Below are 26,935 nucleotides of genomic sequence, written 5' to 3'. Positions count from 1 at the left end.
GCCCGCGCCCGCCCCTCAGGGAAGCGTCACGTGACTGCGAGGGGCCGGGGCGCGCGCGCTCGCTGTCGCGTGGCCCCACCCAGCCCGCGCGGCAATTATGGGCGGAGAGGGGCGTGGTCTCATGATTAATGGGCGTGGTAGATGACGCTATGTTGTGGGCGTGGTTATAGGTGGGTGCGGTCTGTGACGCTCGCTGAGGGCAGGGAAGGGGCGTGGCCAAACCGCGGTTGGGCGGTGCCGGTGACACAGCGGCCGTAGAGGGGCGTGGTCGAGCGCGCGCCCCTCCGGTGTGGCGGGGTGGGCGTGACCGCCGTGACGCAGTTCCGGTTCCGGTGCCCGTCGCGGTGGCGGTGGAGCTGCGGCCGCCGCGTCGCTCCGGGCCTGCGCCGGCTCCCCCCGCACAGGTACCGGCACCGGCCCCGCCGCCGGCACGGGCCCCGCGCCGCCGCGGGGAGCGCGGGAGGGCGGGGGGGCTGCGGCCGCGGAGCCGCCGGGCCGCGCCTCAGCCATCCCGGAGGTGCCGCCCCGCCTGCGGGGGGCGGGCGGTGCTGGTCCCTGCAGAGCGCCGGGGGTCGCTCGTGGCTGGGCCTGGTGGCTCTGAAGCGGCGGTGGCGGCGCTGGCTTGGCTGGGTTCAATATTTGTTCGGCTTTTTCTTAATTTTTTTTTAATTTGTGTGCTGTGCGGCCGTAGTTTATTAATGAGCAGATCAACGAGCGTGGATTGCATTTAAGTGAGTTTAAGTTAAAGCTTCCTCTCTAAAGAAGGGCTCGGGAAAGCCGGTTTTGTAGAGTTGGTGAGAAGTTGGTTTATCAAATTCTAATGTGTTTAAGGCAGCTGATGCACAGGGGATGGCCAGCACTGTGTGCTATCAGTGCTGCCCGCCTGACAGGTTTTATTTCTGGTTAAAAACTTGTTTGTAGGAGAATTCCGTGGAAAACGGTGCTGATCTGATGCTCCTCTGCCTCATTGCCGGTGGAGGAAGAACAAAAGTAGCTGCTTTGTCTTTTTGAAACCAAAATGACACGCCCTGAAACTGCCCTTCCCGGGAGCTGTGGAGTTCAGGGGCTGAAGGAAAAATTCGTGGCGAATATCAGGCCAGCCCTGGGAAACATTTTGGGTGTTCTTGAAGCTTGAGTTCATTCAAGTGCATTTTAACAGCGCCAGTGGAAGAAAGGTGGCAGGTGTAAATCCTGAGAAGTGATTTTTCTGGGAAGGAGCCTCTGCCAAGGAGCAGAAATGTGTCTGTGTGTGTGTGTCAGAGGTGAGGTACAGCTGGGTTTAGGACATGTGGGTTTGATGGTTTTTTAGGGGGTGGCACACCAAAGCCCTGCAGTGAAGCTGTTTGATAGTCACTCCTCAGAGTCAGAGTGTTCATTTCATCCAAAGCAATGACAATAATGAAGCTGATAATGCTTGAGTGGAGAACAGAGGATGCCCCTGGGTCCCTGGCAGTGTTCCAGGCCAGGCTGGACAGGCTTGGAACAGCCTGGGATGATGGAAGGTGTCCCTGCCATGGCAGGGGTGGGATGAGATGAGCTTTGTGTCCTATCCACCCCAAACCACTCTGGGATTCTCTGATGTGAGGCTCTGTAGCTCTCAAGATAATTTAGAGGCAGCTCTGAAAGATCAGCTGGAATCATTCCAAGCTGCTGGAATAACAGATCTTTTTCAGGATTCCCAGGGCTGGGTGCTGTGGACAGGAGGGATCTTTGGCAGGGGGTCTCTGTTGTGCCCTGACTCTGTGTCACAGCTGTCACAAGCAGGGCACCCCCCTGTGCTCTGTGCCTGCCCATCTGCTGGCCTTGGGGACCTCTGGGCTGGGTGGGAGGCAGCTGTGGAGCTGAATGGCCTGGTGAGGGTGAGGAGCTGGCACACATCACAGATCCTTATGGCTTTGTGTTTTACAGCTCTTGGAAATGCCAGCTCCTCTACTTTGAGGAATTATTTTCTTTTTGGGATTGACAGTTTATAGCAAATGCCTCCATTTGGTTGTTGGTCTTAATGACATCTGTCCTGAAAATCTGAAATTTTACTTTTGTCATTTTTTCATTTATAACAGACAGGGAAAGGGGCAGAAATATCCCTAAATCTCTCATAGCCACTGGTGATGTAGCTATTGGGTTAGTTAGTCAATTAACATTATTTTCCCAATGGATAAACACCCAGGGCACACCAAATTATTTTATGGTATGTGAGCACTGGGGAGGCTTTAAGGATGGGGAAGGGGCCAGAGGAGGCCACCAAGATGATCAGAGAGCTGCAGCAGCTCTCCTGTGAGGAAAGACTGAGAGTGTTGGGATGGTTCATCCTGCAGAAGAGAAGGCTTTGGGGTGATCCAGTTGTGGCCTTGCAGTACCTGAAGAGAGTCTGCAAGAAAGATGGAGAGGGGCTGTTTAAAGGAGCATGGAGTGACAGGGCACTGGGAATGGCTTCCCACTGCCTGAGGGCAGGGATGGATGGGATACTGGGAAGGAATTCTTCCCCGTGGGGGTGGGGAGGCCCTGGCACAGGGAGCCCAGAGCAGCTGTGGCTGCCCCTGGATCCCTGGAGAGTGAGCAGCAGGAAAAGGGGGGGGATCTGCCCCTCTGCTCCAGTTTCCTGAGACCCCACTGGAGTGTTGTGTGCAGCTCTGGGGCCCCCAAAATCAGGAGGTGGAGCTGCTGGAGCCGGTCCAGAGGAAATGATGGAGATGCTGCAAGGGCTGGAGGCAGACTGGGAGAGGTGGGAGTGCTCACCTGGAGAGGAGAAGGCTCCAGGGAGAGCTCAGAGCCCCTGGCAGGGCGTGAAGGGGCTCCAGGAGAGCTGGAGAGGGACTGGGGACAAGGGATGGAGGGACAGGACACACGGAATGGCTTCCACTGCCAAAGGGCAGGGAGGGATGGGATAGTGGGAAGAATTTTGAGGGTGATGAGGCCCTGGCACAGGTTGCCAGAGAAGCTGTGGCTGCCCCTGGATCCCTTGGAGTGGATGGACCTTGGAGCAACCTGGGCTAGTGGAGGAAGGTGTCCCTGCCCATGGCAGGGAGTGGAACAAGATGAGCTTTAATGTCCCTTCCAGCCCAAACCATTCTGGGAGTCTCTAAAGGCCGACTCTGAAGTGTTGATAGTTAACGCCTGAAGCTGCAGAAATTTGCATATTTTAGAAAACATTTAGAAGCCGTCAAAGACTTGGTGTCTCTTCCATTTTCTCCGGGTGCTATGTTGGGTAGTTCCACTTATGTGGGCAGAAATGCTGTTGTGGATGAGGTGATGCTGGCAGGAATTAGTCATGTTGGAGTGACAAAGGAACCTCTCTGCCGAGGCTGCCGTGCCACCCAGTGGAAATGCAGCACAGCCTGTTGCACATCCAGAAAACCTTTTTCTGTATTTGAAAGATGATCTTGGAGACAGGAACTAAATCTGGCACATCAAGTGTTGGAATAATGTCATACAACTAAAAAAAAAAAGTAGGAAAGCAGTTGATGCTTAGTTTGAGTAAGAAAAAGTGCTTTGTATGGCTCTTCTTAATGAGGGTCTGTAAGGACTGATGGTGGATAAAAGCCAGGAAAGGCAAAAGCATGAGAAAAATTGCTGCTACACCATAGTTTCAGTGAGATGGATGCAATCCAAGAGGGTTTGGAGCTGCAAAAACCAGCGTGGAGCTGGTTTGTTGTGGAAGCTGTTCAGTAGGACGGATTTAGCACAGCACACGTAGCACCAGGCTGCCAGAACCAGGCACAGACCTCCCTGAGAGTCAGCCCGTGGTTGTGAAGGCTCTTGGAAGAACTCTCCTGCCAGAGCTGCGTTGGAATTGTGCTTCCCAGCCTTTCTCTCCTCCCAGAGCAGCCTCTCTCATCTCACCTACCTGCTGGTAATATCTGGGAGCAGCTCCTGGAGAGGATATCCAGGAGGCCTTGGCCTCTGGCCTGAAGGGTTTGCAGGGCTTAATTTCTAGGCAGGTGCACTGAAATCCTTCCTGCCTCTCATGGCTCTTCAGGATAAAGGGTGAGAGAGACTCAGCTCCTGGCAGCTTTGGTTTTGCAGGCATTGATCATCTCTCTCCATCCAGCCCCGAGGTGGCTGAGAGGTGCTGCCCTGAGCAGCAGAGCTGGAGCTGGCAGGCTCTGGGCTTCTGGGAAGGCAGAGATGTTTCCAGGGGCGTTGGCCTTCAGAAAACAAAGGGAATCTTATCTTACAGCACAGTGGATGCAAGCAGGACTTCATTCTGAATGCTGCCAGCTCTGTTGTCTTTCTGCTCCCTGCCAAGTGACTTCAACTCCTGAACCCTCCTTCCATTTGTTCTTCCTTCATCCCAACTGCAGGGAAGATAATTTGGAGTAGAGTTGCAATGTGGCAGAATGAATGTCTGTTACATGAATGGGTTTCTCTGCTGCTGTCAGTGCTTGTGCACCAGGAAAGCTTCAAGAGATAATTGGTTCATTCTAATCACTCTAAAAATCCCATCAAGCCACCATTCAGTGTGGGTTTTTTTGTTGTTTTTCTAAAATCTTGAGCCCATGTGTGACCTGGAGGGACTTTAAAATTTAGTTACTTGGGGGTTTTCTGTCTGACACTGTCTGTGAGTCTGATTGGTGAGCATGTGAGTGCCTTGGGCAATAATTGTAACAATATAATTGATATTCCTGTAAGGTTTTCACTGAAATTCTTTACCTAGTGTTGAACAACCTGAATGGAATATAGATTCCAGATTTAAGTACAGATGAGTTCATATGTTGTCTGAAAGTTAAGGGTAATTTCAGTTTCTTTTTTATGAAATGAAGGTGGCGGTACCCAGATTAAATGTCTGTTTAAAAAACATTCCTGAAATAGGGCATCCTTTCTGCAAGAGGATCCTTGACATGCTTGGCATGGGCTCAGTTATCCCAAATGTTGCCAACAAATGTTGCTCTTGTCTGCTTGCCAAAGTAAAAAAGCCACTAAATCTCATTATAAGCTGTGCTTAACTACTTTTCTTCTTCTTTTTTTTTTCATAAATCATGCAGTAGAATTATTCCCTTCATTTTCATGGCACAGAAATATTTGGGAATGATCTGCTAACAAATATTGGGGATATCAGTTGATATTTGGGAAGCAGGCCTGTTTCAGCTGTGTTCACCCACTGCTTGACTTGAATTTACTCCTCTCTGACACTGTGGTGACAGATCACAGGATTTTCTTCTGAGTTCTCCTATAGTTTCCTTTCTTCTCTTCCTTCTCTCCCTCGCAGCAAATGTTCCAACTTCTTCTGTGGACTATTTTCAGTCTGTTGTAGATCTGGTTTTCAGTTGGTCTTATCCCATCTCTCCATCTGCCTAAAGAAATGAGGATTCTCTTGACCTGTTTTGGTGTTTTTTAAAATAACTTGATTAAGATGATGATGATTATTATTATCTGTGCACTTATGTAAAAGTTTTTTTGTACTTGTCTGTTTATTAATGATTGTTTTCCTTTGTTTTTGGGGTTATGATAAATAGCTTCTCTGTCCATGGAGGTAAATTGAACGACAGTACCACCAAAAATCCCCTGCCAACTTATTATTGAGTGTGGTTAATTGCAAAAATTAATGAATTCTTAGCAGAAGAGGTATTTCTTAAAGATGAATTGAGTTTGGAATAGATATGTCTCAGACAGCTGAGCTGTTAATAGCAAGAGCAGAAACCACTTCCCTGATGTAGTTCAGTTGGTTTCTCAATTTTAAACAAATAGTCCTTGATCTGAAATGTTCCTCATCTGAGACTGAGTCCTTACTTGAAAGAACTACTGCTCTTATAAATTAATACTGGAGTTTAAACAAACCTTTGTATTCATGCAGTTAGGCACTGAATTCCATCAGCTTTGTAGATAGATATTTCTTAAAAGGTTTATTTAAATTATTAGGTGTTTCCTGACAGGTTTATTTAAATTACTAGATATTTCTTGAAAGGTTTATTTAAATTACAAGGTATTTCTTAAAAGGGTTATTTAAATTATTAGGAGTAACTTGAAAAGTTCACTGTGTTTCCACAGAGGTCTGGGTTGTTCCATGTGGTCATAAATAACTTGGGAAATGAGATGAGCAGTGTCCTGTTGTTCCAAAGCCATTCAGGAAAGTAAGGATTGGGTAATAAATTGGCAGAAATAATTCAATGGCAATAAATCTGCTGTGATTCAGAGTAGATAAATGTAGAGTGGTGCATATAATTTCACATATAAAATGCTGGGCTGACCCTTGACACTGAGGAGTGAAATATTGCCACAGAAGTGTCAGTTCCATAGGGATCTAAAAGCAGCTGAAAAATGAAGAAGTGCTAGGAAGGAAATAGAAGACAAACCAGAGCATAATTATGATACTGTATAAATCAATGGTTATCCCACATCTTCAATTCTCTGTGGTTCTTTCTTGTCATTCATCCCAAAAGATACAAAAGACCTGAAAAAGCCTCAGATTGAGGCAGGGAGAATAATCAAAGGTAGGGAAGAGCTGCTGCACAAGGGGCAGGGGAATAAGCTGGAACTCAGCCTGGAGAAGGGAGAGATGAAAGAAAATGGTACAAATCTGTAGGATAATGATCAGCATGGGCAAGCTGGGTAAGAATAGACTTGCTGATTTCCTCAGCTGCAAGAATGGAGGAGCTACAAGTGAAAGTAGTAAAATCCAGGTTTAGAACAAAAAAAGGAGGTACCTTTTGTGCAACAAATAGCAGCCTGTGGAGTGCCTTGCCAGTGGGTGTTGTAGGAACAACTCTGAAGTGGGCAAATGAGACATCCCCTCATCTGAGTGAGGAAACTGGATGTGTTTGTGGAAAAGGAATTATTTGAGAGTTATTGCTCCATGGAAATTGTCTACAGCTTAGGAAGTGGCTGAGATTGGAATCACTGAAGTGTTGGGTGAGAGTCATTCCTGTCCTTGTTCTTCTCTACTGGTCATTGTTAAGATAAAATGGGGTGGTCTCTACTGGTTAAAATAAAATGGGATGCTGAGCAAAGTGGCTCTTGTCTGATCCAGACCTGTCCTGAGGTCAGGAGATTGTGTAGATAGTAACAAATTTACAATACAGTTTCAGAGAAGATTGTATAGATAATATAATGTAAGTAATGTGGATATATATTAACCTAAGAGTAAAATGTAAATAATGTGGATATATATTAACCTAAGGGAGCTTAAAAACCTATTTGATCTGGGCTTTCTGTACAAACCTCCATCCCTGAGACCATTCGCTGTCTTAGAAGTCAGTTCTTCACTATCAATAAGGGGAATACAAGGATTTTGTTTTGTGAGGACCAACTTTGCAGTAGTATTTGTACTCCTGACTTCTGTTCTACATTTTTCCTGCTCTTATGTTCCTTTCTGGCTCCTACACTCTCCCCTAAATTTTTTGGCTGCTCTTGGTAATCTTTTTAAACAGTTCCTCACTTCTGGTTATGTGTTAATATGTCTCATTGGTCCCTAATTTTTGGTGCCTGTTTTTTTGGAAGTGTGGAGAGGTTGGAAGTCGGATACATATTAGTGACACCTCTGCAGTCAGTTACTGGAATGGGTGAATGTAAATAAGAGCATCCTCTGCCCTTGGTGTAGTTATTTATTCTGAAATAATTGGAGGATAAACCATCAGCAAGCTGTAGTTCTTTTATTTTTGGCAATAAGATCTGTGTGGGGATTCCAGCTCTGAGGTCCCCAACATCAGAAGGACAGGGACCTGTTGGGACAAGTCCAGAGGAGGCCACAGAGCTGCTCCAAGGGCTGGAGGCAGGCTGGGAGAGCTGGGGGTGCTCACCCAGAGAGGAGAAGGCTCCAGGGAGAGCTCAGAGCCCCTGGCAGGGCCTGAAGGGGCTCCAGGAGAGCTGCAGAGGGACTGGGGACAAGGGATGGAGGGACAGGACACAGGGAATGGCTCCCAGTGCCAGAGGGCAGGGATGGATGGGATATTGGGAAGAATTTTGAGAGTGGCACCTGTGGCTGCCCCTGGATCCCTGGAAGTGTCCAAGGCCAGGCTGGATGTGCTTGGAGCAGCCTGGGACAGTGGCAGGTGTCCCTGCCCATGGCAGGTGGGTGTAACTAGGTGATCTCTAATGTCCCTTCCAACCCAAACCATTCCATGATTCTCTGATTTCATCATGTTTTGGTTTAGAGGCATTGACTTCACCCACAAGAATCCTGCTATACCTTTTCCAAATCCCAGTTTAGAAAACACCTGGAGTCCTTCCCAGGCATCCCTGTCTGGGCAGGCTCCATATGCTCCATATGAATGCTTAAAATATTTTTTGCTATTGCAATGTGACCCATTTACCTCCTGTGTGACACCTGTCTGAGAGGAGGCAGGTGGAGGCTCAGGGCTTTCCTTTTCATGGGAACTTCATCCAGAGAAAGGAGTTTGGGTCACTCTCTGAGCACAGGGAGGCAGCTGGGACAGCAATAAACCCAGGGCTTAAACACAGAGAGTAAATTTATTCCCATTATCTCACAAAGTGGGGATCCCCAAAGCAGCACCTGGCACAGGTGTCCATGAGCACTGATCACCCTGATCCATGCTCCAGGACTGGTGTGGGCCACAGGCTCTGGAACCAAGGCACCAAGAGGTGCTGCTGGTTCAGCACCTGCTGTGCTCCAAATGAGACAAATGTAGGTGTCTCATTAAGTCTTGCTTAAAAATACCTTTATTATTTTCAACAAATTTCACTTTATCTTACCTTACTTTTCAGCACAATGTCTGGAACTGATGATTTTTCGGTAAGTAACAGTTTTTCTTTCCTGAAGATCAGCTGTCACCATCATATTTTCTGAAAAATCTCTGGGAAGCTGAGAAGCCTCAGAGAAAAAAGAAAACAATATTATCTGTTTTGCTTCTCCTGTGTTTTGCTGCTTTAGAAGGTAGTTGGAGATTATTTATCCAACATGTGAATTGTTTTAACTTATTGGCCAATGATGACCAAGCTGTGTCAGACTCTGAAGAGAGAGTCACGAGTTTTTTATTATTATTATCTTTTAGCCTTCTGTCTGTATCCTTTCTGTATTATTTAGTATAGTTTAGTTTAGTATTCTTTATTATAATATAGATCATAAAATAATAAATTAGCCTTCTGAGAACATGGAGTCAGGTTCATCATTCCTCCCCTTGTCAGGGGTCTCAGAAAATACCTCAATCAGCCAGTTGTGTTGATTATCCCAAAAGCTGCCATAGTTTTTGAAGGAAAAGGGGTGGGGAGCTGACAGCTGAGATGTTTCCTCTGTGTCGCAGTGCTGGTGTTTTCCTTTTGGGTAGATGTAGCAATCCCTGGTCTAAACATGGGAAGCTGCTGGGTGCCTCGTGGGTTCTCTCCTGTGACATTAACAAAGGAGCTGTGCTTTCCTGGCATCAGGATAGTTGCAATGGAAATTTAGGGAAATGTTTTCAGGTTTGTGCTGCAGCTGCCTGTCGTTCCGTGTGGTGGGTCGCCTTTTATCTCTGGCTTTTTAACTGTGGCCTGTCAGAATGCCTGTGCTGCCTTAGTGATAGGAGCTGCACAAAAATGAATGTAATCATCTCTGTGCAGCCACCGAGAGCTCTTCTCCTCCCTCCCTCCGGCAGCTGGGCTGGAGCCACGTGGTGGGGGGATGGCTGCAGCCGGGAATTCCGGCCCGGGCATTCCTTTCTCACCGGCGCTTTGTCTTTCAGTTGGCAGATGCTTTACCAGACCAGTCGCCTGCTAAAACCTCCAAAGTGAGCAGCAGCAAGCCTGGCCAGCAGCCCGGGCAGCCTCCGCAGGGCTGGCCGGCTTCCAACCCTTGGAATAACCCCAGCGCCCCCCCTATGACTCCAACGGGACTGCCACCAAACACATCGGCTTCCAGCGTGCCCTTCGGACCTCCTCCCACGGGAATGTATCCTTCAATGCCCCCGGGACCGCCTGCTCCATTTCCTCCTCCTCCTACTGGACCCTCCTGCCCTCCTCCTGGTGGTCCATATCCACCCCCAACTGTGCCAGGTCCTGTCCCACCAGGGCAGTATCCTCCACCAAATATGCCCTTTCCAGAGCTTCCACGACCTTACGGAGGTCCAACAGAGCCAGCTGCACCTCCTGCTCCTGTTGGGCCATGGGGATCCATGCCCTCTGGAGCATGGGGACCAACAATGGGAGGGCAGTATCCTGCTCCCAGCATGCCATATCCACCCCCAGGGCCATATTCTGCTCCCACCCAGACTCCAGGGGCTGCGCCGACAGTACCGTGGGGTACGGTCCCGCCCGGAACGTGGGGACCGTCACCGCCCGGCCCATTCCCTCCACCCACAGGATCATATCCAGCTCCAGGACTATATCCTACGCCCCCTAATCCTTTTCAAGTGCCATCTGGTCCTGCTGGTGCTCCATCAATGCCTGGTGGTCCCCATGTGAGTATTTCATTTTGGTCTCAAATTACTCTAAAGTGTTTCACTTTTAAGTGGGGAAATTCAGTAGTGTAATTAAACCTGTTAGTGCAGGTAAGGAGTTTCAGCACATCTCAAGTTTTGTTCCTCAAGTCAGTGGGATAACAGCAATTTATAAATATTAAATATACCAGAATGGCTAAATTATGTTCATGTCTCACGTTGTAGTGGTCTTCTACTGCTTGGAAAGACTCTGAAAGCCAAAAAGGGGGGGAAAGCGGTGTAATAATTCTGAAAGAGAAAATATTCTGATCTCTTTAATCATGAGAGCTTGCTGATAGAGCAGTAGGGAGGGAATAACAAAATATAAGGATGAATTTGTGATTAATTAACAGTATTTGTAACTGTGAATGAACTGCTGTGTGAAAAGCCTGTATTGACCATGACTTATTGTCTCTTGCAGCCTTACCGCTGAATACGTTCTGGGCAACAAAATACTGTAGTTTTCCACCTTCATCCACTACTTACAGAGATTTTTACAGTTTTTGTTTCAGTAATGTATGGGGCTGTGAAGAATATTGCCTCTTGTATGTGCATTTGAGGTATGAAGGAGCAGTTTACATCAATTTACCTTGCTCATACGCTGGCATAATTATTTGGTTTAATCAAGTGAAATACAAAGAGAAGAAATCAACTAACATACCTGTGGTTCTTATGTTGGCAAGTATTCCTTGGAAAAACAGGAGTTGCCATGTAAGGATTCTAAAGAATCAGGCCCATGGAATTTTAAAAAGTTAATTCTTAAATTAATGCTTTAAGTCTCGTTGCCAGACTCCTGCTGGTCATTGAACGGATGGATAGTCATATTTTGTCTATTTTCAGGTTATTCTAAAAAGTCAATAGAGAAAGTGTTTCAACATTTTAGTCAAGAAACCTAATTTTTGAACGTGCTACAGTAATTCAAACTAACAAGACAGAGCATGTGAACTCGAAGGTTTTCTCAGCATTTTGTACATACTCAAACCAATTGCTCGGTCTGGGACTACGGAGGAGAAGAGCCACGTTTGGAAGCCTTGGTGTGACTTGTCAGCACACTGTTGGTGTTCACAAACAGGCATTCCTGTGCAAGTGAAATAACCTGGATGTGCAGTTAACTTTGAATCAGCAAAATGTGAGTTTTATGCATGCAAATGAGGACATCCTGTTGCCAGTTCTCATTCTGTGGTGGTTGGAAGTTTGGCTTGGTCTGTGTAAAGAGAAACTGATCCCCACGTAGGTACTTCCCTATTTCTGACCTGGGTTCTAGTCATTTCAAATTTGACTTGGCTGCTGGGTTGTGTAAACCTGGCAGACTTTTTCAGAGTCCCTGGAAACTGAACTTGAGCTTAAAACCCAACCTGAGCATTCCCTTCCCAGCAGTTTTTGGCACGGTTGTGTCACAACAGAGATCCTCGTTGGGCGCGAGGGGCTCTCGTTTGCTGTCCCTGGGAGCAGCCCCTGTTCCCAGCTGGGTGTCTGCATACCTCACAGAGTAGGAGGAATTTGGGAGAAATTGAATGTCAGGAAGCCTGTGCACTGCTGTGCAGCTGCCTCTCCCAAGGGGCACTGCCCTGAGCTTTCGTGTTCTTGCCATATCTGTGCCAAGCACGTCCGAGGGGTTTGCCGAGACACGGCCACGTCTCTTGGTGGTACTTCATGGCCTGCACTTGGACCACGGACAGTTTGTTTCCTCCCCAGCTGGGGATCTCTTGACTTAGCCTCTGTGGGTAGAATTAGGAACAGATTTTGCTTCACATGGTAGCTCATTAGGGAGTCTTTGTATCATGGAACTGTGAACACGAGTTAATTCTCTTCCAGTACTTTGGTGGCTTCCTGCATGCACGTGATGGACACTCTGAAAGCACATGGGGTGACCTGGTGGGGTGCTCCTTGGTAGTTAGAGCCTTTATGGCAAAGTCCTACAGTATTTTTGCAGGAGAAAGCAGCCAGCTGAGCTGTGGCTGCTTTCATCCAACGTCATGAAAGCTGATAGCAAAGGAATGTCTATTTTTTCTTTTAGGAAGACAATACTGGAGCTGAACAAAAATACTTTACCACTTCAACTTAAACCCCAGCAATTAACCCTTGGAATAAGAACCAAAAGTACAACTAACCTTAAAAAAAACCCCAGTTGCCCCCCAAGCAGACTTGGCAAGACTAATTAAAAATTAACATAAGCAACATTGACTGCATTTGCTTAAGTGCTTTTTTTGATACCTGCAGCCTTAGACTGTAAATCATTGTAATGAAAAAAACATTTATTCCAAATGAATGGATCATGCAGTAGCAGCCCTCCAGTTGGAATTGCACTGGCCATATGTCTCTGCAGGGAATGGGAAGAGGTAGGAAAGGATAAAGCAAAAGTAGCAAGTAATGGTTTTTTGAAAGGGGTTTTGTAAAAGTAACTAGACTTCTAGGTTCTTCCTGAAATAGGCAGGATTTATTACTGGAACATTTAGGCTAAAATTCAATATATATGGGATGTTTTTCAATGTATATTCGTATTTCTTGAGGTCATGAAAACTGTTTCATAACCCCTTTGTTTTTGTGAGCAGAGTTCTTTGCATAGCAGTGAAAAGGGTATTCCTGTTAATCTATTGTGTAAAAACTCAAGGTGTCACTATATACCGTGTAGTAACTTTATCACATGTTATGTCAAGTGTGAGCAACTTCTGGCCTGAAGCTTTTGCAATGGAATTTGTACATTTCTATGCATCATTTTGAGTTCAATTGCTGAGGAGTTCGTTTTGACTTGTGCTTTGAGGTTGACATACTGCATTTGTTTACAATACGAAATATAAGCAATCACATCTTTAAAGTATAGATTATCACCTGCTGCTGTATTTTCTTTAGATGAAACAAATATTGCTGTATGATAGTGAGAAGCTATAAATACAGGATTTGATATTTTTTTGAAAATGCTGTCACTTTTGTATAAGATTAGACATTAAACGTATTTTCAAGACTGTTGTGTTCACTGTTTTTCAATTCCTGCTTTTGACATGCCTGTGTAGACTTTTGCCTTGAATGAATAGTAAAATAGGACATCCTTGATTTGCAAAGCCTGAATATAAAATCAGAATTACTTGACTTCTGTGAGTGTTTTTCCTCTTCCTTTTGTGATATTTGCAGCCTGTACATAAGGGACATTAAATGTGGATGGGACCGTGGCTCTGGTGTAGCATGTCAGCCCCAGGTACTGCCTGTTCACCAATTCCTTGGTAATTAAGGGAGAAAAGATCTGGTCTTGCTTGCTCCAGAGGAAGAATGGGACTGGTTTTTACCTGTGAAGAGTTGTGTGTGTGTTTTCCCTGCCCCTGAACAATTCCTGTGCCAGATTGACACATGTGGATGTGGTAAGTGACCCCCAAACCCCTGTTCTTACACACTTCCAGGAGTTTGGTGGGATAAAGTGAATAACAGAAACTCCAGGGCTTGGCATCAGTGTGAACTACTGAATTTGGGCATCACTTGTGGCTGTATTTCCATGTATTGGCTTGCAGAGCAGTCACAGTGAGCTGGCCAATGCTGCTGCCTTGCTTCACACCTTCACCCTTCAGGGAGGGTAAAAATGGCAGCAGTGAGAAGGAAATAATAGAAACAAAAAGCTCTTTTTAGGCCATAGTCCAAAAATAATCCTGACATCTGTTCATAGAGCAGTGCAGTGTGTGGGCAGTGCTTTGTCCTGCCTGTTCAGCTGTGGCACTGTCCCTTCCTCTGGATTTCTCCAATGAATTCTGCCTGCAGCTCCTGTGCATCAGTAAAGACGTGGCCATGCAGAAGCAATGGGGTTAATTGCTGCCCTGCAGACCCAGAAAACTTCAGCTGAATATTTTTGAGGGACCAAGTCCTGTGAGAGGGAGCTGGGAAGGGGCTCAGCCTGGAGAAGAGGAGGCTCAGGAGGGACCTTGTGGCTCTGCACAACTCCCTGGGTGCAGTCTGGGCTCTGCTCCCAGGGAACAAGGGACAGGATGAGAGGGAACTAAACTGCACCAGGGGAGGTTTGGATTGGATGTTAGAGAAAATTTCCTCCTGGAAAGAATGGTCCAGCCCTGGCTCAGCTATCCAGGGAGATGGTGGAGTCCCCATCCCTGGAGGGATTGAAAAACTGTGTGGATGTGGCACTTGGGGACAGGGGTCAGTGGTGGCCTTGGCAGTGCTGAGGGGATTGTTGGACTCGATCTTAGAGGGCTTCTCCAACCTGAAGGATTCAGTGGTTCTAAGTGGTATTTATATAATTCTTAGGAGAGGAGTGAAAGCTGTTCAGGGCTGTTGCAGAGTGGTCAGTGCAGGGTTCATCCTGCTGTGGGTGTGTCACTGCTGCTCCTCTCCTGGGAAGGAAGGTGCCCAAACTCCTGTGGGTGAGCCCAGCTCCATTGCTCTGCCCAGTCAGTGGATTCACTCCCAGCCAGTCCAACTGTCCCAGGAGAGAGAGGTGGTGATCACAGGATGGTTTGGGTTGGAAGAGGCCTTAAAATCCATCTCATTCCACCCCTGCTGTGGGCAGGGCCCCCTCCCACCTTGATGGGAAGGGTGTCCTGAGCCCCAGTGCAGTGAGAGCCCTTTGGCATCTGTGGAAGGATGAAATGTTCCATGTGTATTTTCATTAACATTGGCTGCCCTGTTTCTAAAGTTAAGCTCAGAATTTCAGTTGTTAGAGGGCAATTCCATACACACCAAACAGCCATTTATTCACCAGGCACTGCTGAGTATCAGGGCAATGAAAAAACTCAAATTTCAGCTTTCACCCAAAGCTTCCAACCATCTCATCCACACAGCAGGAATAACTCCCAGAGTCCCACCAGGCTGTGCTCATCCCTGCCACAGCTGCAGGGGGATCCCAGGAGCCCTTGGAGCCAGGTGAGTCCCTGGGTGGGTGTTGGAGGTGTTTGTGCCATGCAGGGCAGAGTGCTCTGCTCCCACAGCCCCCATCCCTGGGCAGCCTGTGGGACCCAGGGCTGTGGTCTGGAGAGGGAGGGGTGGTGCCTCCACTGGTGGGACACTCCTGTTCCACTCACTGCTGGCCCAGTTTTCCCATTTCCAAGGTTGATGGGGTGGGATGAACTACTATAACTTTTCCTCTGCTCTCACAGGTCAGTGGAGTGAGTTAACTAAAAATGCCTGCTGATAACAGAGAGGGAACATACTTTTGGTCACTCTTGCCTGCAGAATCTCTCAGGTTTGTTGGAAGCAGGTTTCCCACAGGAGCTGTGGCTGCCCCATCTCTGGAATTGTCCAAGGCCAGGTTGGATGGGGCTTGGAACAACCTGGGATGGTGGCAAGAGTCCCTGCTCATGGCAGGGGTGGAATTGGATCATCTCTAAGGTCTGTTCCAACCCAAACCACCCTGGGATTCTGTGATAGTTTCGTTTCAGAGATTCCCTGGTGGTCAGGTTGTCCTGTTTGGTGACAATGGGACTTTGTATCCCCTGAGCAGCAATCATGAGCTGCCATGCAGTCCAAGCTACACCCAGGTGAGTGCAGCAGCAGGAACAGTTCTGCTCCCTGTTATCACTTTCCAAAGGGAACCCTCCCTGTTAAATGAGAGACAGGGAGATAAAATCACAGTGCCTGTGTTCCTGTCCTCTTCCCAGTTTTCTCATGACAAGACAGGGAAGGGCTGTGTTGAGCAGCCCTTGGCACACCTTGGGTTTCATTTCGGGTCCTCCTCCTGCTGGCTGTGCAAGATCTTGCCTGCTCTTGCACATTCATGTTCTTGTGATTAGGGGAGGGAATTCCTGTGGCAATTAACCCCTAAACTCCTGCATCAGCTCAGTTTCATTCCAAGTGGGAACTAGGAACCTCCCAGTGTCCCATCCCACCAGAATCACCCATCACTCTTAGATAGTAGTGCTGATTTATGCCTGGCTAAAAGCAAATATGGAATTAATCCACTCTTGAAATAAATTCAGGAGACAACAAAAGACACTGGATTTCATTTAGGAATTCCTGGGCTTGGCATGAATGGGGAATGGCATGAAGCTGTGCCAGGGTGGGTTTAGGTTGGAGATCAGGGAAAGGTTCTTCCCCCAGAGGGTGCTGGCACTGCCCAGGCTCCCCAGGGAATGGGCACAGCCCCGAGGCTGCCAGAGCTCCTGGGGGGTTTGGACAGCACTGCCAGGGGTGCCCAGGGTGGGGTTGGGGGTCAATGCAGGGCCAGGAGCTGGACCAAATCATCCTTGTGGGTCCATCCCACTCAGGATACTCTGTGACATCCCTGGCTCATCACTGTAGTGTTGTCCTGGGGTAGATCCATGCTGAGAACTCCAGAAGTGTGTCCTGACAAGGGCTTTTTGTGAGGATATTCCTCTTTTCTGAGCTGTTAAAGGATAATGAAAAGTAACCCTGTGCTGCGGTGCCTTTTGAAAGGAACCTGCTTCATTTGCACCACGTGAAATCTTCACATTCCAGTGCTTTGTGTGACAGAAATGGCTCAGAGGGGTTGTTTCCAATTTGCCTGTGTTCCCTTCAGTTACAGGCAACACCCTCCAGCAAAGAGAAGGTGCCAGAATATCACAGTTTAAATTCACTTTAAGTGGGGAAATTGCTGCTTTAATACCCTGGTGCTGCTGTCCCTGTGTGCCCAGCTCTGTAAAGCCAGGGTTTGCTGGCACTCCTCAAGGAGACAGAGTTGTTGATCTTGAAGGTTTTTTAAATTGAGGTACTTCAAAATCTCCTCAGCTTCCACACCAGGCTTTCATTTCTGTCCTGTTTTCCCCTCAGAAAGCAGCACCACATCAACCTGGAACGCTGGGCTGGTCACATTCATGGCTCCGTGCTGCCACTGTCACCATCCTTGTCTTGATGCTCCTCTCCTGGGGCTCTGTCCTGGCTGGCAGAGTAGGGAGCTGCTAAGAGGAGAGTGGGAGTGGAGTGACATCAAGCAAAAACTGCTCAGAGTGGGTCAAAAAATATATATAAGGTGTTGGGAAAACGAGCTTTGGAGCATTGTGTGAAAGCAAAGCAGGATGAGGCTCCTCTGGATTTTGGTGTCAGTGCTGGTAGCTGCCCCTCCACCATCCTGCTCATCACCAGAGGGCTCTGCTGCTGCTCCACCTGCCCTGAAAAGCCTCTGGGAGAGGTGGCTGGGTCTGCTATTGATTATTTTTAACACTGAACTTGATAAAAAAATGGCAAACCCCAACATTTTAGTGACTCTGGTGCTGCTGGGGGAGGTTGGTAGAACCTGCACCTTTGCACAGCCACTGAGCTCTGGCTGCTGCAGGGAGAGCACAAACACAGGAGGATTAAATCTGGGCCCTGCTCAGTGTAAGGGTTCACAGCAGGGTGGATTTCTGTGCTCTGCAAAAATCTAGTGCAGGAAAGAAGGAAAAGGACTCCTCCAAAGCTCTTCACTTTCCCTCTCCTCTGGTTTCCTGAGATCTGGCAAAAGCCACCCACTGAGGTTGGATTTGGGCATCCTGAAGGTGTTTGCCAACATCAAAGATTCTGTGATTGCTGTGTAATAAAGCTGTTTTAAACTCTGCAGAGTGTTTGGTACTGAGGCTTTCTGCTGGGGGAGGCTGTGCTCTCCTGGCTTGCTTTGCCCTCCACGTTTTTCCCAACCCCATGTGCTCAGGGTGGTGTCAAAAAGGGATTTTATTCTCCTTATGAAGCATGTGTCCCAGACACAAGTGGGGTTTTCCCTGCCCTCAGTGAACTGATGAAATCCCTTCCTTCAGCACAGCACTTTCCTCTCAGCTTTTGAGGCTGGAGTGGTTTCTGGAGGGGTTGGCTCACAGGCACAGAGGGTGGGCAAGACAAGCACCAGGCTCTTGGATTTTGATGGCAATGAGCTGTGGGGGCTTTGGCCCCATCTGCACCAGCATTTGGGGTCACTGTAGGCATCTCTGCTGCACTTATTTAATCAGATTTGCATGGAGGATGCTCCAGAAGGGCCCCTGGGCACCAGGCTGCAGAGGAGGGTGGAATTTCTATCAAGTTTAAAGCCAGGGGGAGTGTGAGGACTTCTGTAAAATCTCTGCTGACACAAATTGCTACGAGACTCATTTAATGCTCAGATCTGAGTGCCAGCCTCCAAGTGCTTCTCATTTCCTCATCTTTAATCATATAAAAGCTTCAAGCCTCAGCACGGTTTTGCTCATCTACAGCCTTAGCATGAGAAGCTGGGTGGAGACTTTTGGGGTGGACTTGCAGCTCTCCTGGTGCTGCCAGGGCAGGAGGGGGCTGGGTGAGTGCAGCTTGGTGTTCTGCAGGAGGAGGGAGCTCCAAAGGCAGGAGTTTTGCTTTGGTGCATTATAAAAAGAATAAAAAGAGGTTAAAGAGAGCAAGCCCAGACCTGCTGTACACATGAGGGTTCGTGTGAGCAGCAGGGGTGGTGCTCCTGGCTCCTTATCCACTGGTTTTCCTTTCTTTGCCATCAAACTTGAGGTGCTGAAGTTCTCAGCCTTCCTCTGATGGAGATTTTCCCCAGTACTGGGGCAAAGTGATGGTTGGGGAGGGGGAGATGGAGATGCAGCCCAGGAAGCTCTGGGGTGAACCAAGTCCCCAAAAGGGCAGGAGGAGGAGGAGGAGGAGGAGGAGGAGGATTCTTCATCCCTGCTCTCAGAAGTGCTGGGATGAAATTGCTCAAGTCTGGCAGGTCACAGAGGAGATTCCCATTGCCTGAATTTGCTGTGATGCCCTTTTTTATTGCCTAGGAGAGTCAGAGGTGATTCAGCCACTGGAATTCAGGGCTGGAGCTGTGGTGACACCTCAGGGGCTCCACAAAGGCTCCTCAAAGCCTCATCCCCACTCTGAGAGAGAAAGGAGGTGGTGCTGTCCCAGCTCCCCAGCCTGGGAGGTGGCACAGGCAGAGATGGTGGCTGAATTTAGCACTCTGGGATGGTGCCAAGCACGGCCCCCGTGGCAGATCTGCAGCCCAAACATTGCACACTGTGGGTGCTGCCAGTCCCACACACATCAGGCCACAGGAATCACAAGGCAGGGAAATGTGGATGTGGCTTCTTCTGCTCTGGGAAGGGAAGTGCATCTCTCATGCCATGCAGCTTCTTGCCCTCTGGGTTGGTTCCCCCCAATTAATTTGCCATCAGGAAGAGAGGAGCAGCTTTCTGTTTATTGTTTTCCATTGCTGCTTTAAAGTTATTCAGTAATCCAACTGGCTGCTCTAGAGGTATTTCCCTTCTGGAGATCAATGGTCTGTTGCAGTGGGGTGTTTTTCCACAGCTGGAACATCAACCTCCCCCAAGCAGAGCCAGCCACTGTCAGGGATCATTTGGCTCTTGCCATTGGAGAAATGTTGGGAATGCTAAAATGGGGGAAGCAACTCGTGCTTGGAGTGTTTGGCTGCAGTGAAGGGCAAGCTGAGAGCACATTCCCCAGAAGTGGGGTGGTCTCATGGCTGATCCACCTCCCTGGCTGCTCCATCTCCCACCCCCTGGGTTTGCATTTTGGGGCTTTAAACCATCCATTTACCAAGGAGGGTTTTGTTTTACATTGAGGGTTCTCTTAAGCAACCAACTTACTTGGGAGGGCTTAAAAACATTCAAATCCACGGAATATATCGATTTTTGAGGCCATGACTAATTTTTTACCCACTTTGGAAGATCCAGGGTTGGATGGCCAGGCATCATAAGTGTGAGTGAGGAGATCTGTGCCTTACATCTCCCTCCAAGCCAGGGTGTTCCAGCCCTGCTCTGCTGACTCCTGGCCATAAACCAACCTTCCTTTTCCCTGGGTCCCAGGAGCTGTGAAGCTCAGTGGCCACGCCTGGGTGTCCTGTGAGTCACCAGGGGATGACTCAGTGAGGAGCATCACTGGCTCTTCGTGCAAAGGCTCTGCTCCAGCACCCACCCCCTGGATGCTGAATCATGGAATTGTGGAATGGTTTGGCTTGCAAGGGACCTCAAAGGCCATTTTGTTCCATGGGCAGGGACACCTTCCACCAGATCACGTTGCTCCAAGCCCCATCCAACCTCACTCATCATCCTTGCTGCAGCTTGGGTTATTTAGGTTAAGGAATTAATTAGATCTGGTTTTGATTTCTGTATCCACTGATTTTTGGTCAAATTTTCTTTATCCTCATGTGTTGGGTTGGACTCGATGATCTTTGAGTCATTCTGTGAATTCTGTGTCTTGCACAACTGAAAGTACAAACCTCAGGGCACTGGAGCAGGGACAATAAAAACCAGGCAAACCTTCTTGGTTGATGTTTGAAGCCTTTGAGTAAAATCCTGAAAACAGCAATACACATTTTCTTTCTTCCCAAAGACATCTTGAGGGAATTTTAGGGAGGAAGGGAAAACCTGTGCTCTAAGGAATTCACAGAGCCCTGTCTGAGTTACAGGCTCAGGAAGCTGCAGCTCCTCCTGCCATGGATCAGGGATCCTTCAGCTTTGCTGGCTTGAATCCTCTCCAGGTCCCTTTGCCCTAAAACACCTCCAAAGCTGTTGCAGTGTCTGTTTGCTGTGGGCTGGGTGCTGTGAGAGGCAACTGAAGCAGCACTCCCTAATTAAGTGCATTTCTTACGTACTAATATTCTTAATATCTATTACTTAATACACATTAAGTGTAATACACATATTTCCCTGAAATACTCAATTTCCAGCCATTCCCATGGGCATCCCTGGCATTTTTACACCCTCAGGTTTAGCCTGAATCCCTGTGACAAGTATTGCATGAAGTTGAAGGATGTTAAAATCCAGGCTGGAGCCCCGATGGAGAGGAGGCTGCTCATTTTTTAGATAAGCAGATTTGAACCAGAGAAATTAATACTAAAATTAATCAGAGCCAAAGTCAACAGATTTTTGTCCCTTTTTGTTTTGGATATCAGCTGCAGCTGAGCCCTTTAGCTGAGCTGCTGCCTAAAAGCAGCAGTTGGTGTCTCTGTAATGACACCAGTTAGAGGGTGGATCCCTCGGTAACCTTTGGTCAGCCCTGAATTGCTCAGGGAGGTGGATTAGATGGTCATTGTGGGTGTCTTCTATTCCATTCCATTCTATTTCCCTTCATTTCTTTTCCTTCCCTTTGCCTTCTCCCAGCAGCAGATCAGGATTTCAGCTCAAAACCACTTTGTTCTTTTCCATTGCTGTGAGCTGTGGAGCCCATGGAGCAAACCAGAGATGATTCACCCTCAACCTCAAATAAAATCGGGCTTGTTGAAATTCCAGCTGCCTCCAACAGCTTCCCGAGCCCATCCTCTGCCGGCCTCGCTGCCTCGGGTGAAAACAAAGATTTTTTGGCTTTTATTTTTTTCGTGGGGAAGGAGAAAATGTTCAGAATTTAAAATCCAATTGTTGTTTTACCGAGCTGCACTAAAGCTGGGGGGATGGAGCCGACAGGCACACGAGCAAACATCTGGCAAGGAGAACATCTGGGCAAGGCAGGGAAACGGGAACCGCCGTGCGAGGAACGGACCCGCGCAAGGCAAAAACCGCCAGAAAAACCAAATATTCTCTGTTAACATCCCCCGTGGGTGATGTCACCGCTGAAAAAGGGGAAACACACGGCTCTTGGGGGCTGTCACGGGTGTCCCCGGCGCGGGCACCGCCCCGGCCCCGTCCCCGCCCCCGGGCGGGTCCCGGTGCGGGAGCGCAGAGCGACAGCGGAGCCGCCGCACGCAGGTGAGGGATGAGGGATCCCGGGGGGAACAGGGGGATAAGGCACAAAAATCCTTGGAAAAGAAGGGTTTGGGGGTCGTTCGTGCCCTGGGAGTGCGAGGTGGGACAGGCGGGAGCTGCCGCGGGCTCTGCGGTTGGGGCGCACGGAGAGCCCCGGCTGGTTCAGGGGTGATGGAGGGATGGAGCCCCCCGAGGGTGTTTGGAACTCCTGGGGGGCTGGACACCCCGGAAACCCTCCCTGGATTTAGGGGTGATGGAGGGATGGAGCCCCCCGAGGGTGTTTGGAACTCCTGGGGGGCTGGACAGCCCTGCCCGTGCCCCAAAATCCCTGCAGGGTGAAGAAAGAAGCTCATTATATAAATTATAATAAGTTGATATTGGAAGACTGAAGATACTGGCTGGATTTTGTAAGAAATGCTTCTTAATATGAGCCATTTTAATTTTTCTATTCTGCCAGTTATGATTAGGAGCAAATAAGTTTATTTGAATACTGCAGGAATAGCAGAATTCAAATAAAACAGCAGAATTAAAAGGGGAGAGAACTGGTGTTTCTTTCCCCAATAGAAGGGTTTTTTCTACTTGCTGTGAACATAGGGAATGTTTGGGGTCAGCTCTGGGATTCTCCCTGAAGATGATCCTCTGCTGGGGCAGGGAGAGCTCAGGTGAGCTGGAGCTCAGCTGCCCAAATGTTGGAAATCAGAGCTCAAGGACTGGATGAGGAGCAGCTGGAGGAGCTGGGAGGGCTCAGCCTGAAGAAAAGGAGGTTCAGGGGGGACTTTGTGGCTCTGCACAACTCCTGACAGGAGGGTGGATCTGGGAGGGACTCAGACTCTGCTCCCTGGGAGCAGGAGGCAGGATGAGAGGAAATGGCCCCACATTACACTAGAGGAGGTTTAACTGGATATTAGGGAAAATTCCTTCATGGAAATGTTTGTCCAGCCCTGGCACCGCTGCTCAGGGCAGTGGGGGAGTCCCCATCCCTGGAGGGATTTAAAAGCCCTGTGGATGTGGCACTTGGGGACACAGTGCTGGGGGAATGGTTGGACTGGATGTGCTTAGAGGGCTTTTCCAGCCCCACTGGTGTCATGCTCTCTGCAATCCATCACTGTGGTGCTGCTGAAGAAGGTGGGGGAAAAACCCCTCCCCATGGCAGCAGAGGGCATTTCCAGAGAGCTCCAGCCCTGCAGTGACAGAGAGGAGGTGACACTGGGCTCCAAGCCTGCCTGCAGAGGATTAGTGGTGGCAGAGGTTTAGGGGGTTTGGGGGGTTTTGGGTACAACCTCCAGACTGCCCAGACGTGTCCCCAGAGCTGTGTGGGGGACAGGAGGCTCTGGCCAGGCTGTCCCATGGGGGGCTGAGGGAACAGGACTGCTGCTCCCAGGGTGTTCCAGGGGGATCGTGCAGGATCCCCACTGGAGCAGCACAAGGCACTGGCACACCTGACCTGGCTGTGCCTGCACCCCTGGCATCACCTGCCCAACTATGGCAACCCCTGGGGCTTCAGAAAGAGCCCGGAAGGCAAATAAAGCTTTGGGAGATGTGGGCTGCTCAAACACTCTGGGTCACTGGATTTCTGCCTTAAAAACCCCCAGTGTTTTGCAGGGAGAGGAGTGAATTACCGGCTGTGAAACTGGGGGTTTGTTATTCCCGGGGCAGGGCAGCCGCACCTCCTGGGAGCTTTGTGCATCTGAACGTTTCTTTCAAAGAGAAATTTGCCTGCTCTGCTTTAAATTTGGAATTTTCCTTTTCTTCCCCCGTTTCTGGCTCTCCCTTTTTCCTTCTCTTATGAATGCTCCCTTTGATGGGAGGAACCCAGCTCGGGCTGTTCCTGCGCACAGGCAGGTGTGTGTTCTCTGTGTGTTTGTGCACTCACAGAACTTGCAAAGCAGCTTTTATCTGCTGGCCCTCCCACGGTGCCCTCCGGCCGGAACGGGACAGCTGTGGACGAAAGGGAGGAGAAAGGGGACCTGTCTGGGTGGCTGCCACCCTCCTCTGCCCATTCCAGGCCATCCCGTGTGTCACAGAGTGTCCCCGATGTGCGGGGCTGGGTTTGCAGCTCCCGCCCAGCTCCGGGCTGATGCTGCCCCTACACCCCCGGGGATCCCGTTTGGGGATTTTTTTATGGAAATGGAAATCCTGGATGGTGCCCCAGGGCTGGGGAAGTGAATAACGCTGGGAGTGTTGTAAATTGTGGTGGATTTCATCCCGAGGGTGGCTGGGCTGGATTCACCCCGGGCTATTCGGGCTGCTCCCAGCAGCACCTCCCGTTTATCCCGCAGGTGTTGGACCAGGATTTGTTCTTTGGCACTGGAGCTGTCAGCTCTGCTGGGCAGGTACGTGATGGCAACTCAGCAATTCCCATCGATTGCCTCTAAACTATAACTCCCCTCAAAAATTCTTGGGTTTTGGATGGGGCAGGTTAAAAATGACTGACACTTCCTTTTTTTTTTTTTTTTTTTCAGGAAAAATGTCCGACGGTTTCTCTGTAAGTATGGATTTCTCTAAAAACCACGGGGGCTGGGGCTGTGGCCTTGAAGTAGAGACCTTTGGCTGGGATGGGGGGAACACATCCTTGCTGAGCTGCTCAATCCCCAAACCCTCTCCAGTTCTGTCAGCAGTTGTCTGGAGAAAAACCCAGGGAGCAGCTGAGAGCTGAGCTCTTGCCCTTGGCCACCTGCAGGCTACCAAAGATGGACTTTGGAGAGCTCAGTGTGATCCCAGCAGGAATCTCCCCCAGCTGACCCTTGTCCTCTCCTCTGTCCCCAGTTATCTGATGCCTTGGCCAACAGCAACAACCCAGCCCCCTGTGCTCCCCCAGCCCAGGGCTGGCCCTCCTGGGGGAACCAACCAGCAGCTCCTGGAGCTTTCCCAGGGTATCCTGGAGCACCTGGAGCCTACCCTGGAGCACCTGGAGCTTATCCTGGAGCACCAGGATCCTGTCCTGGAGGACCTGGAGCATACCCTGCAGCACCAGGAGCATACCCTGGAGCACCTGGAGCTTATCCTGGAGGACCAGCAGGACCAGGAGCGTATCCAGGAGCACCTGGAGCATTCCCTGGAGCTCCACCAGCAACAGGGCCGTTTTCTGCCCCAGGACAACCACCCAGTGGCCCTGGATTTGGGCCTTCTGCTCCTCAGGGAGGACCAACAGCTCCACAGGGAGGACCTGCTGCTCCTCAGGGAGGAACAACCCCTCCAATGGTAATGGCTCCATCATGATGAGGGTTTGTGTCCTCAGTGGCTGATTTTGCTTGGCCACGGGAGGGGCCTGGGCTGGCTGCCCCAGGGGTGGCACTGGGCTTTTGACATGATGTTTTGCTGAGACCAAATGTCTGCTGTCTCCCAGAAAGTCCCCTTTGAGCTGCCCCTGCAGGCAGGACTCGTCCCTCGGCTGCTCATCACCATCACTGGGACTGTGAACCCCAACCCAAACAGGTACTGGGGGGTCCAGCTCCGAGGGTGGGGGGCTTCCATGGGGCACTGCTGGGTGGAGCAGGGGGGCTGGAATTTGCTTTCCATTCCTGAATAACCCCTGCCTGGTGTAACATCAAATATTACACCAAACAAATGTGTAAATGCCCTGTGGGTCTGTGGGGTTTTCTCTCTGCTATTTTTGGGAAGCCCTGCAACACAGTTCAGGGCTTTTGGGGCAAAAGCAGCAACTCCATTATTGTTTTTGCAGGTTTTCACTGGATTTCAAGAGAGGGAATGATGTTGCCTTCCACTTCAACCCCCGCTTCAACGAAGACAACAGGAAAGTCATCGTCTGCAATTCCATGTTCCAAAATACCTGGGGGAAGGAAGAGAGGACAGCTCCCAGGTTTCCATTTGAAGCTGGAAAACCCTTCAAGGTACTAGAAAAACCCATCCCAGCTCAGTCTCAGTGCACCAAAGGTACTGAGAGGGTTTGAGCAGCAAGACCTGTGCAAGGACAATGATGCTTTTGCACAGGAATGAGCTCCCAGGGCTCTTTCTGGGGCAGCCACCCCATGTGCTGTCCCTACAGCACCTTCCCAGCTGACTCCCCTCCTGCAGCTCCAGCTGCCCAGGGCATAACTTCTCCCCCATTCTGGTATCCCCATGGATTATGAAACTCTCTTTATTTACACTGTTGTTCTGCACAGTGGTTGGACAGGTTTCTGTAATGTGTTTTCCCTGCTGGCAGCTCCTCACGAGGTGTTTTTCTCCTGCAAAGGAGGTTCACAATGAGGAGTCTTGCTTTCAGGGACTGGCATAGGGATGAGGAGGCAGAAACTGGGCTGAAACACGGAGGAGGGAGAGCACAGGAGAGTTTTGGGAAGGCAAAGGTCACTGGTGTTGCAGCTCCTCCACACACCCCAGGGCTGGACTCAGCTGGCAGCAGCCTCCAGCCAGTGCCAGCCTGCTTGGGTGTGTGGTCTAAAACCTCTCCTAGAACAAATCCAAGTGGTTTTGGGGCTGATTTGGGGTTTTTATTTCAGCTCCAGATCCTTTGTGAGACGGATCACTTCAAGGTGGCCGTGAACGATGCGCACTTGCTGCAGTACAACTTCCGCGAGAAGAGGCTGAACGAGGTCACCAAGCTCTGCATCGGGGGGGACATCACCCTCACCAGCGTGGTGCCCACCATGATATAACTGGGGGGACTCTGGGCAAGCTCTGCTCTTTTAGGGTGTAACACAAGTGCCTTCTCACCAGCTCACTGTGAGGTAATAAAACATTTAAGCTGTAAAATTTGGTTTAATAATATCTTGAAAGATGTGACACGCTCCAGGCGAGTGTGATGAGATCTGATGTGGAAGGAGCTGAACTCCTGCTGTAGAGACAAGAAGGAGTTTGATTTCTGTGGAGAGGAACTTGGGAAAGCAGCCTGTGGCATTCTGCCCCTGGTCCTGTGGACAGGTGCAGCAATCCTCTAGGAAGCACAGAGAAAACCTGACAGCCTCAAAACCTGACCAGGATGAGGCATTTCAGGAGAGGGTTCAGAGCTGGAGGAAGCAAAATCTCTGCTAAACCGTGGCTGGCGAAGCCATCCCT

General features: G+C 49.3%; 2 protein-coding genes across 3 annotated transcripts; both read left to right on the top strand.

Moving 5' to 3' along the window:
* Positions 1–298: 298 nt before the first annotated feature.
* Positions 299–13,305, top strand: MAPK1IP1L (mitogen-activated protein kinase 1 interacting protein 1 like). 2 transcript variants are annotated; one of them, XM_050975196.1, is made up of 4 exons: positions 299–404; positions 8,659–8,686; positions 9,612–10,325; positions 10,765–13,305. In XM_050975196.1, exons 2-4 carry the CDS (start codon positions 8,663–8,665, stop codon positions 10,774–10,776), a joined length of 750 nt encoding a protein of 249 aa, XP_050831153.1. In that variant the 5' UTR covers positions 299–404; positions 8,659–8,662; the 3' UTR covers positions 10,777–13,305. The 2 variants fall into 2 exon arrangements, with proteins under 2 accessions (XP_050831153.1, XP_018762615.1); XM_018907070.3 differs by lacking the exon at positions 299–404 and adding an exon at positions 462–731.
* Positions 13,306–21,826: 8,521 nt separating this feature from the next.
* Positions 21,827–26,632, top strand: LGALS3 (galectin 3). Its single transcript, XM_018907071.3, has 7 exons — positions 21,827–21,922; positions 24,199–24,252; positions 24,382–24,404; positions 24,686–25,120; positions 25,266–25,354; positions 25,602–25,770; positions 26,380–26,632. Exons 3-7 carry the CDS (start codon positions 24,387–24,389, stop codon positions 26,533–26,535), a joined length of 867 nt encoding a protein of 288 aa, XP_018762616.1. The 5' UTR covers positions 21,827–21,922; positions 24,199–24,252; positions 24,382–24,386; the 3' UTR covers positions 26,536–26,632.
* Positions 26,633–26,935: the final 303 nt, after the last annotated feature.

Source organism: Serinus canaria, chromosome 5 (assembly GCF_022539315.1).
Source record: "Serinus canaria isolate serCan28SL12 chromosome 5, serCan2020, whole genome shotgun sequence".
Classification (NCBI taxonomy): Eukaryota; Metazoa; Chordata; class Aves; order Passeriformes; family Fringillidae; genus Serinus; species Serinus canaria.
This window is presented reverse-complemented; position numbering and strand designations above follow the sequence as displayed.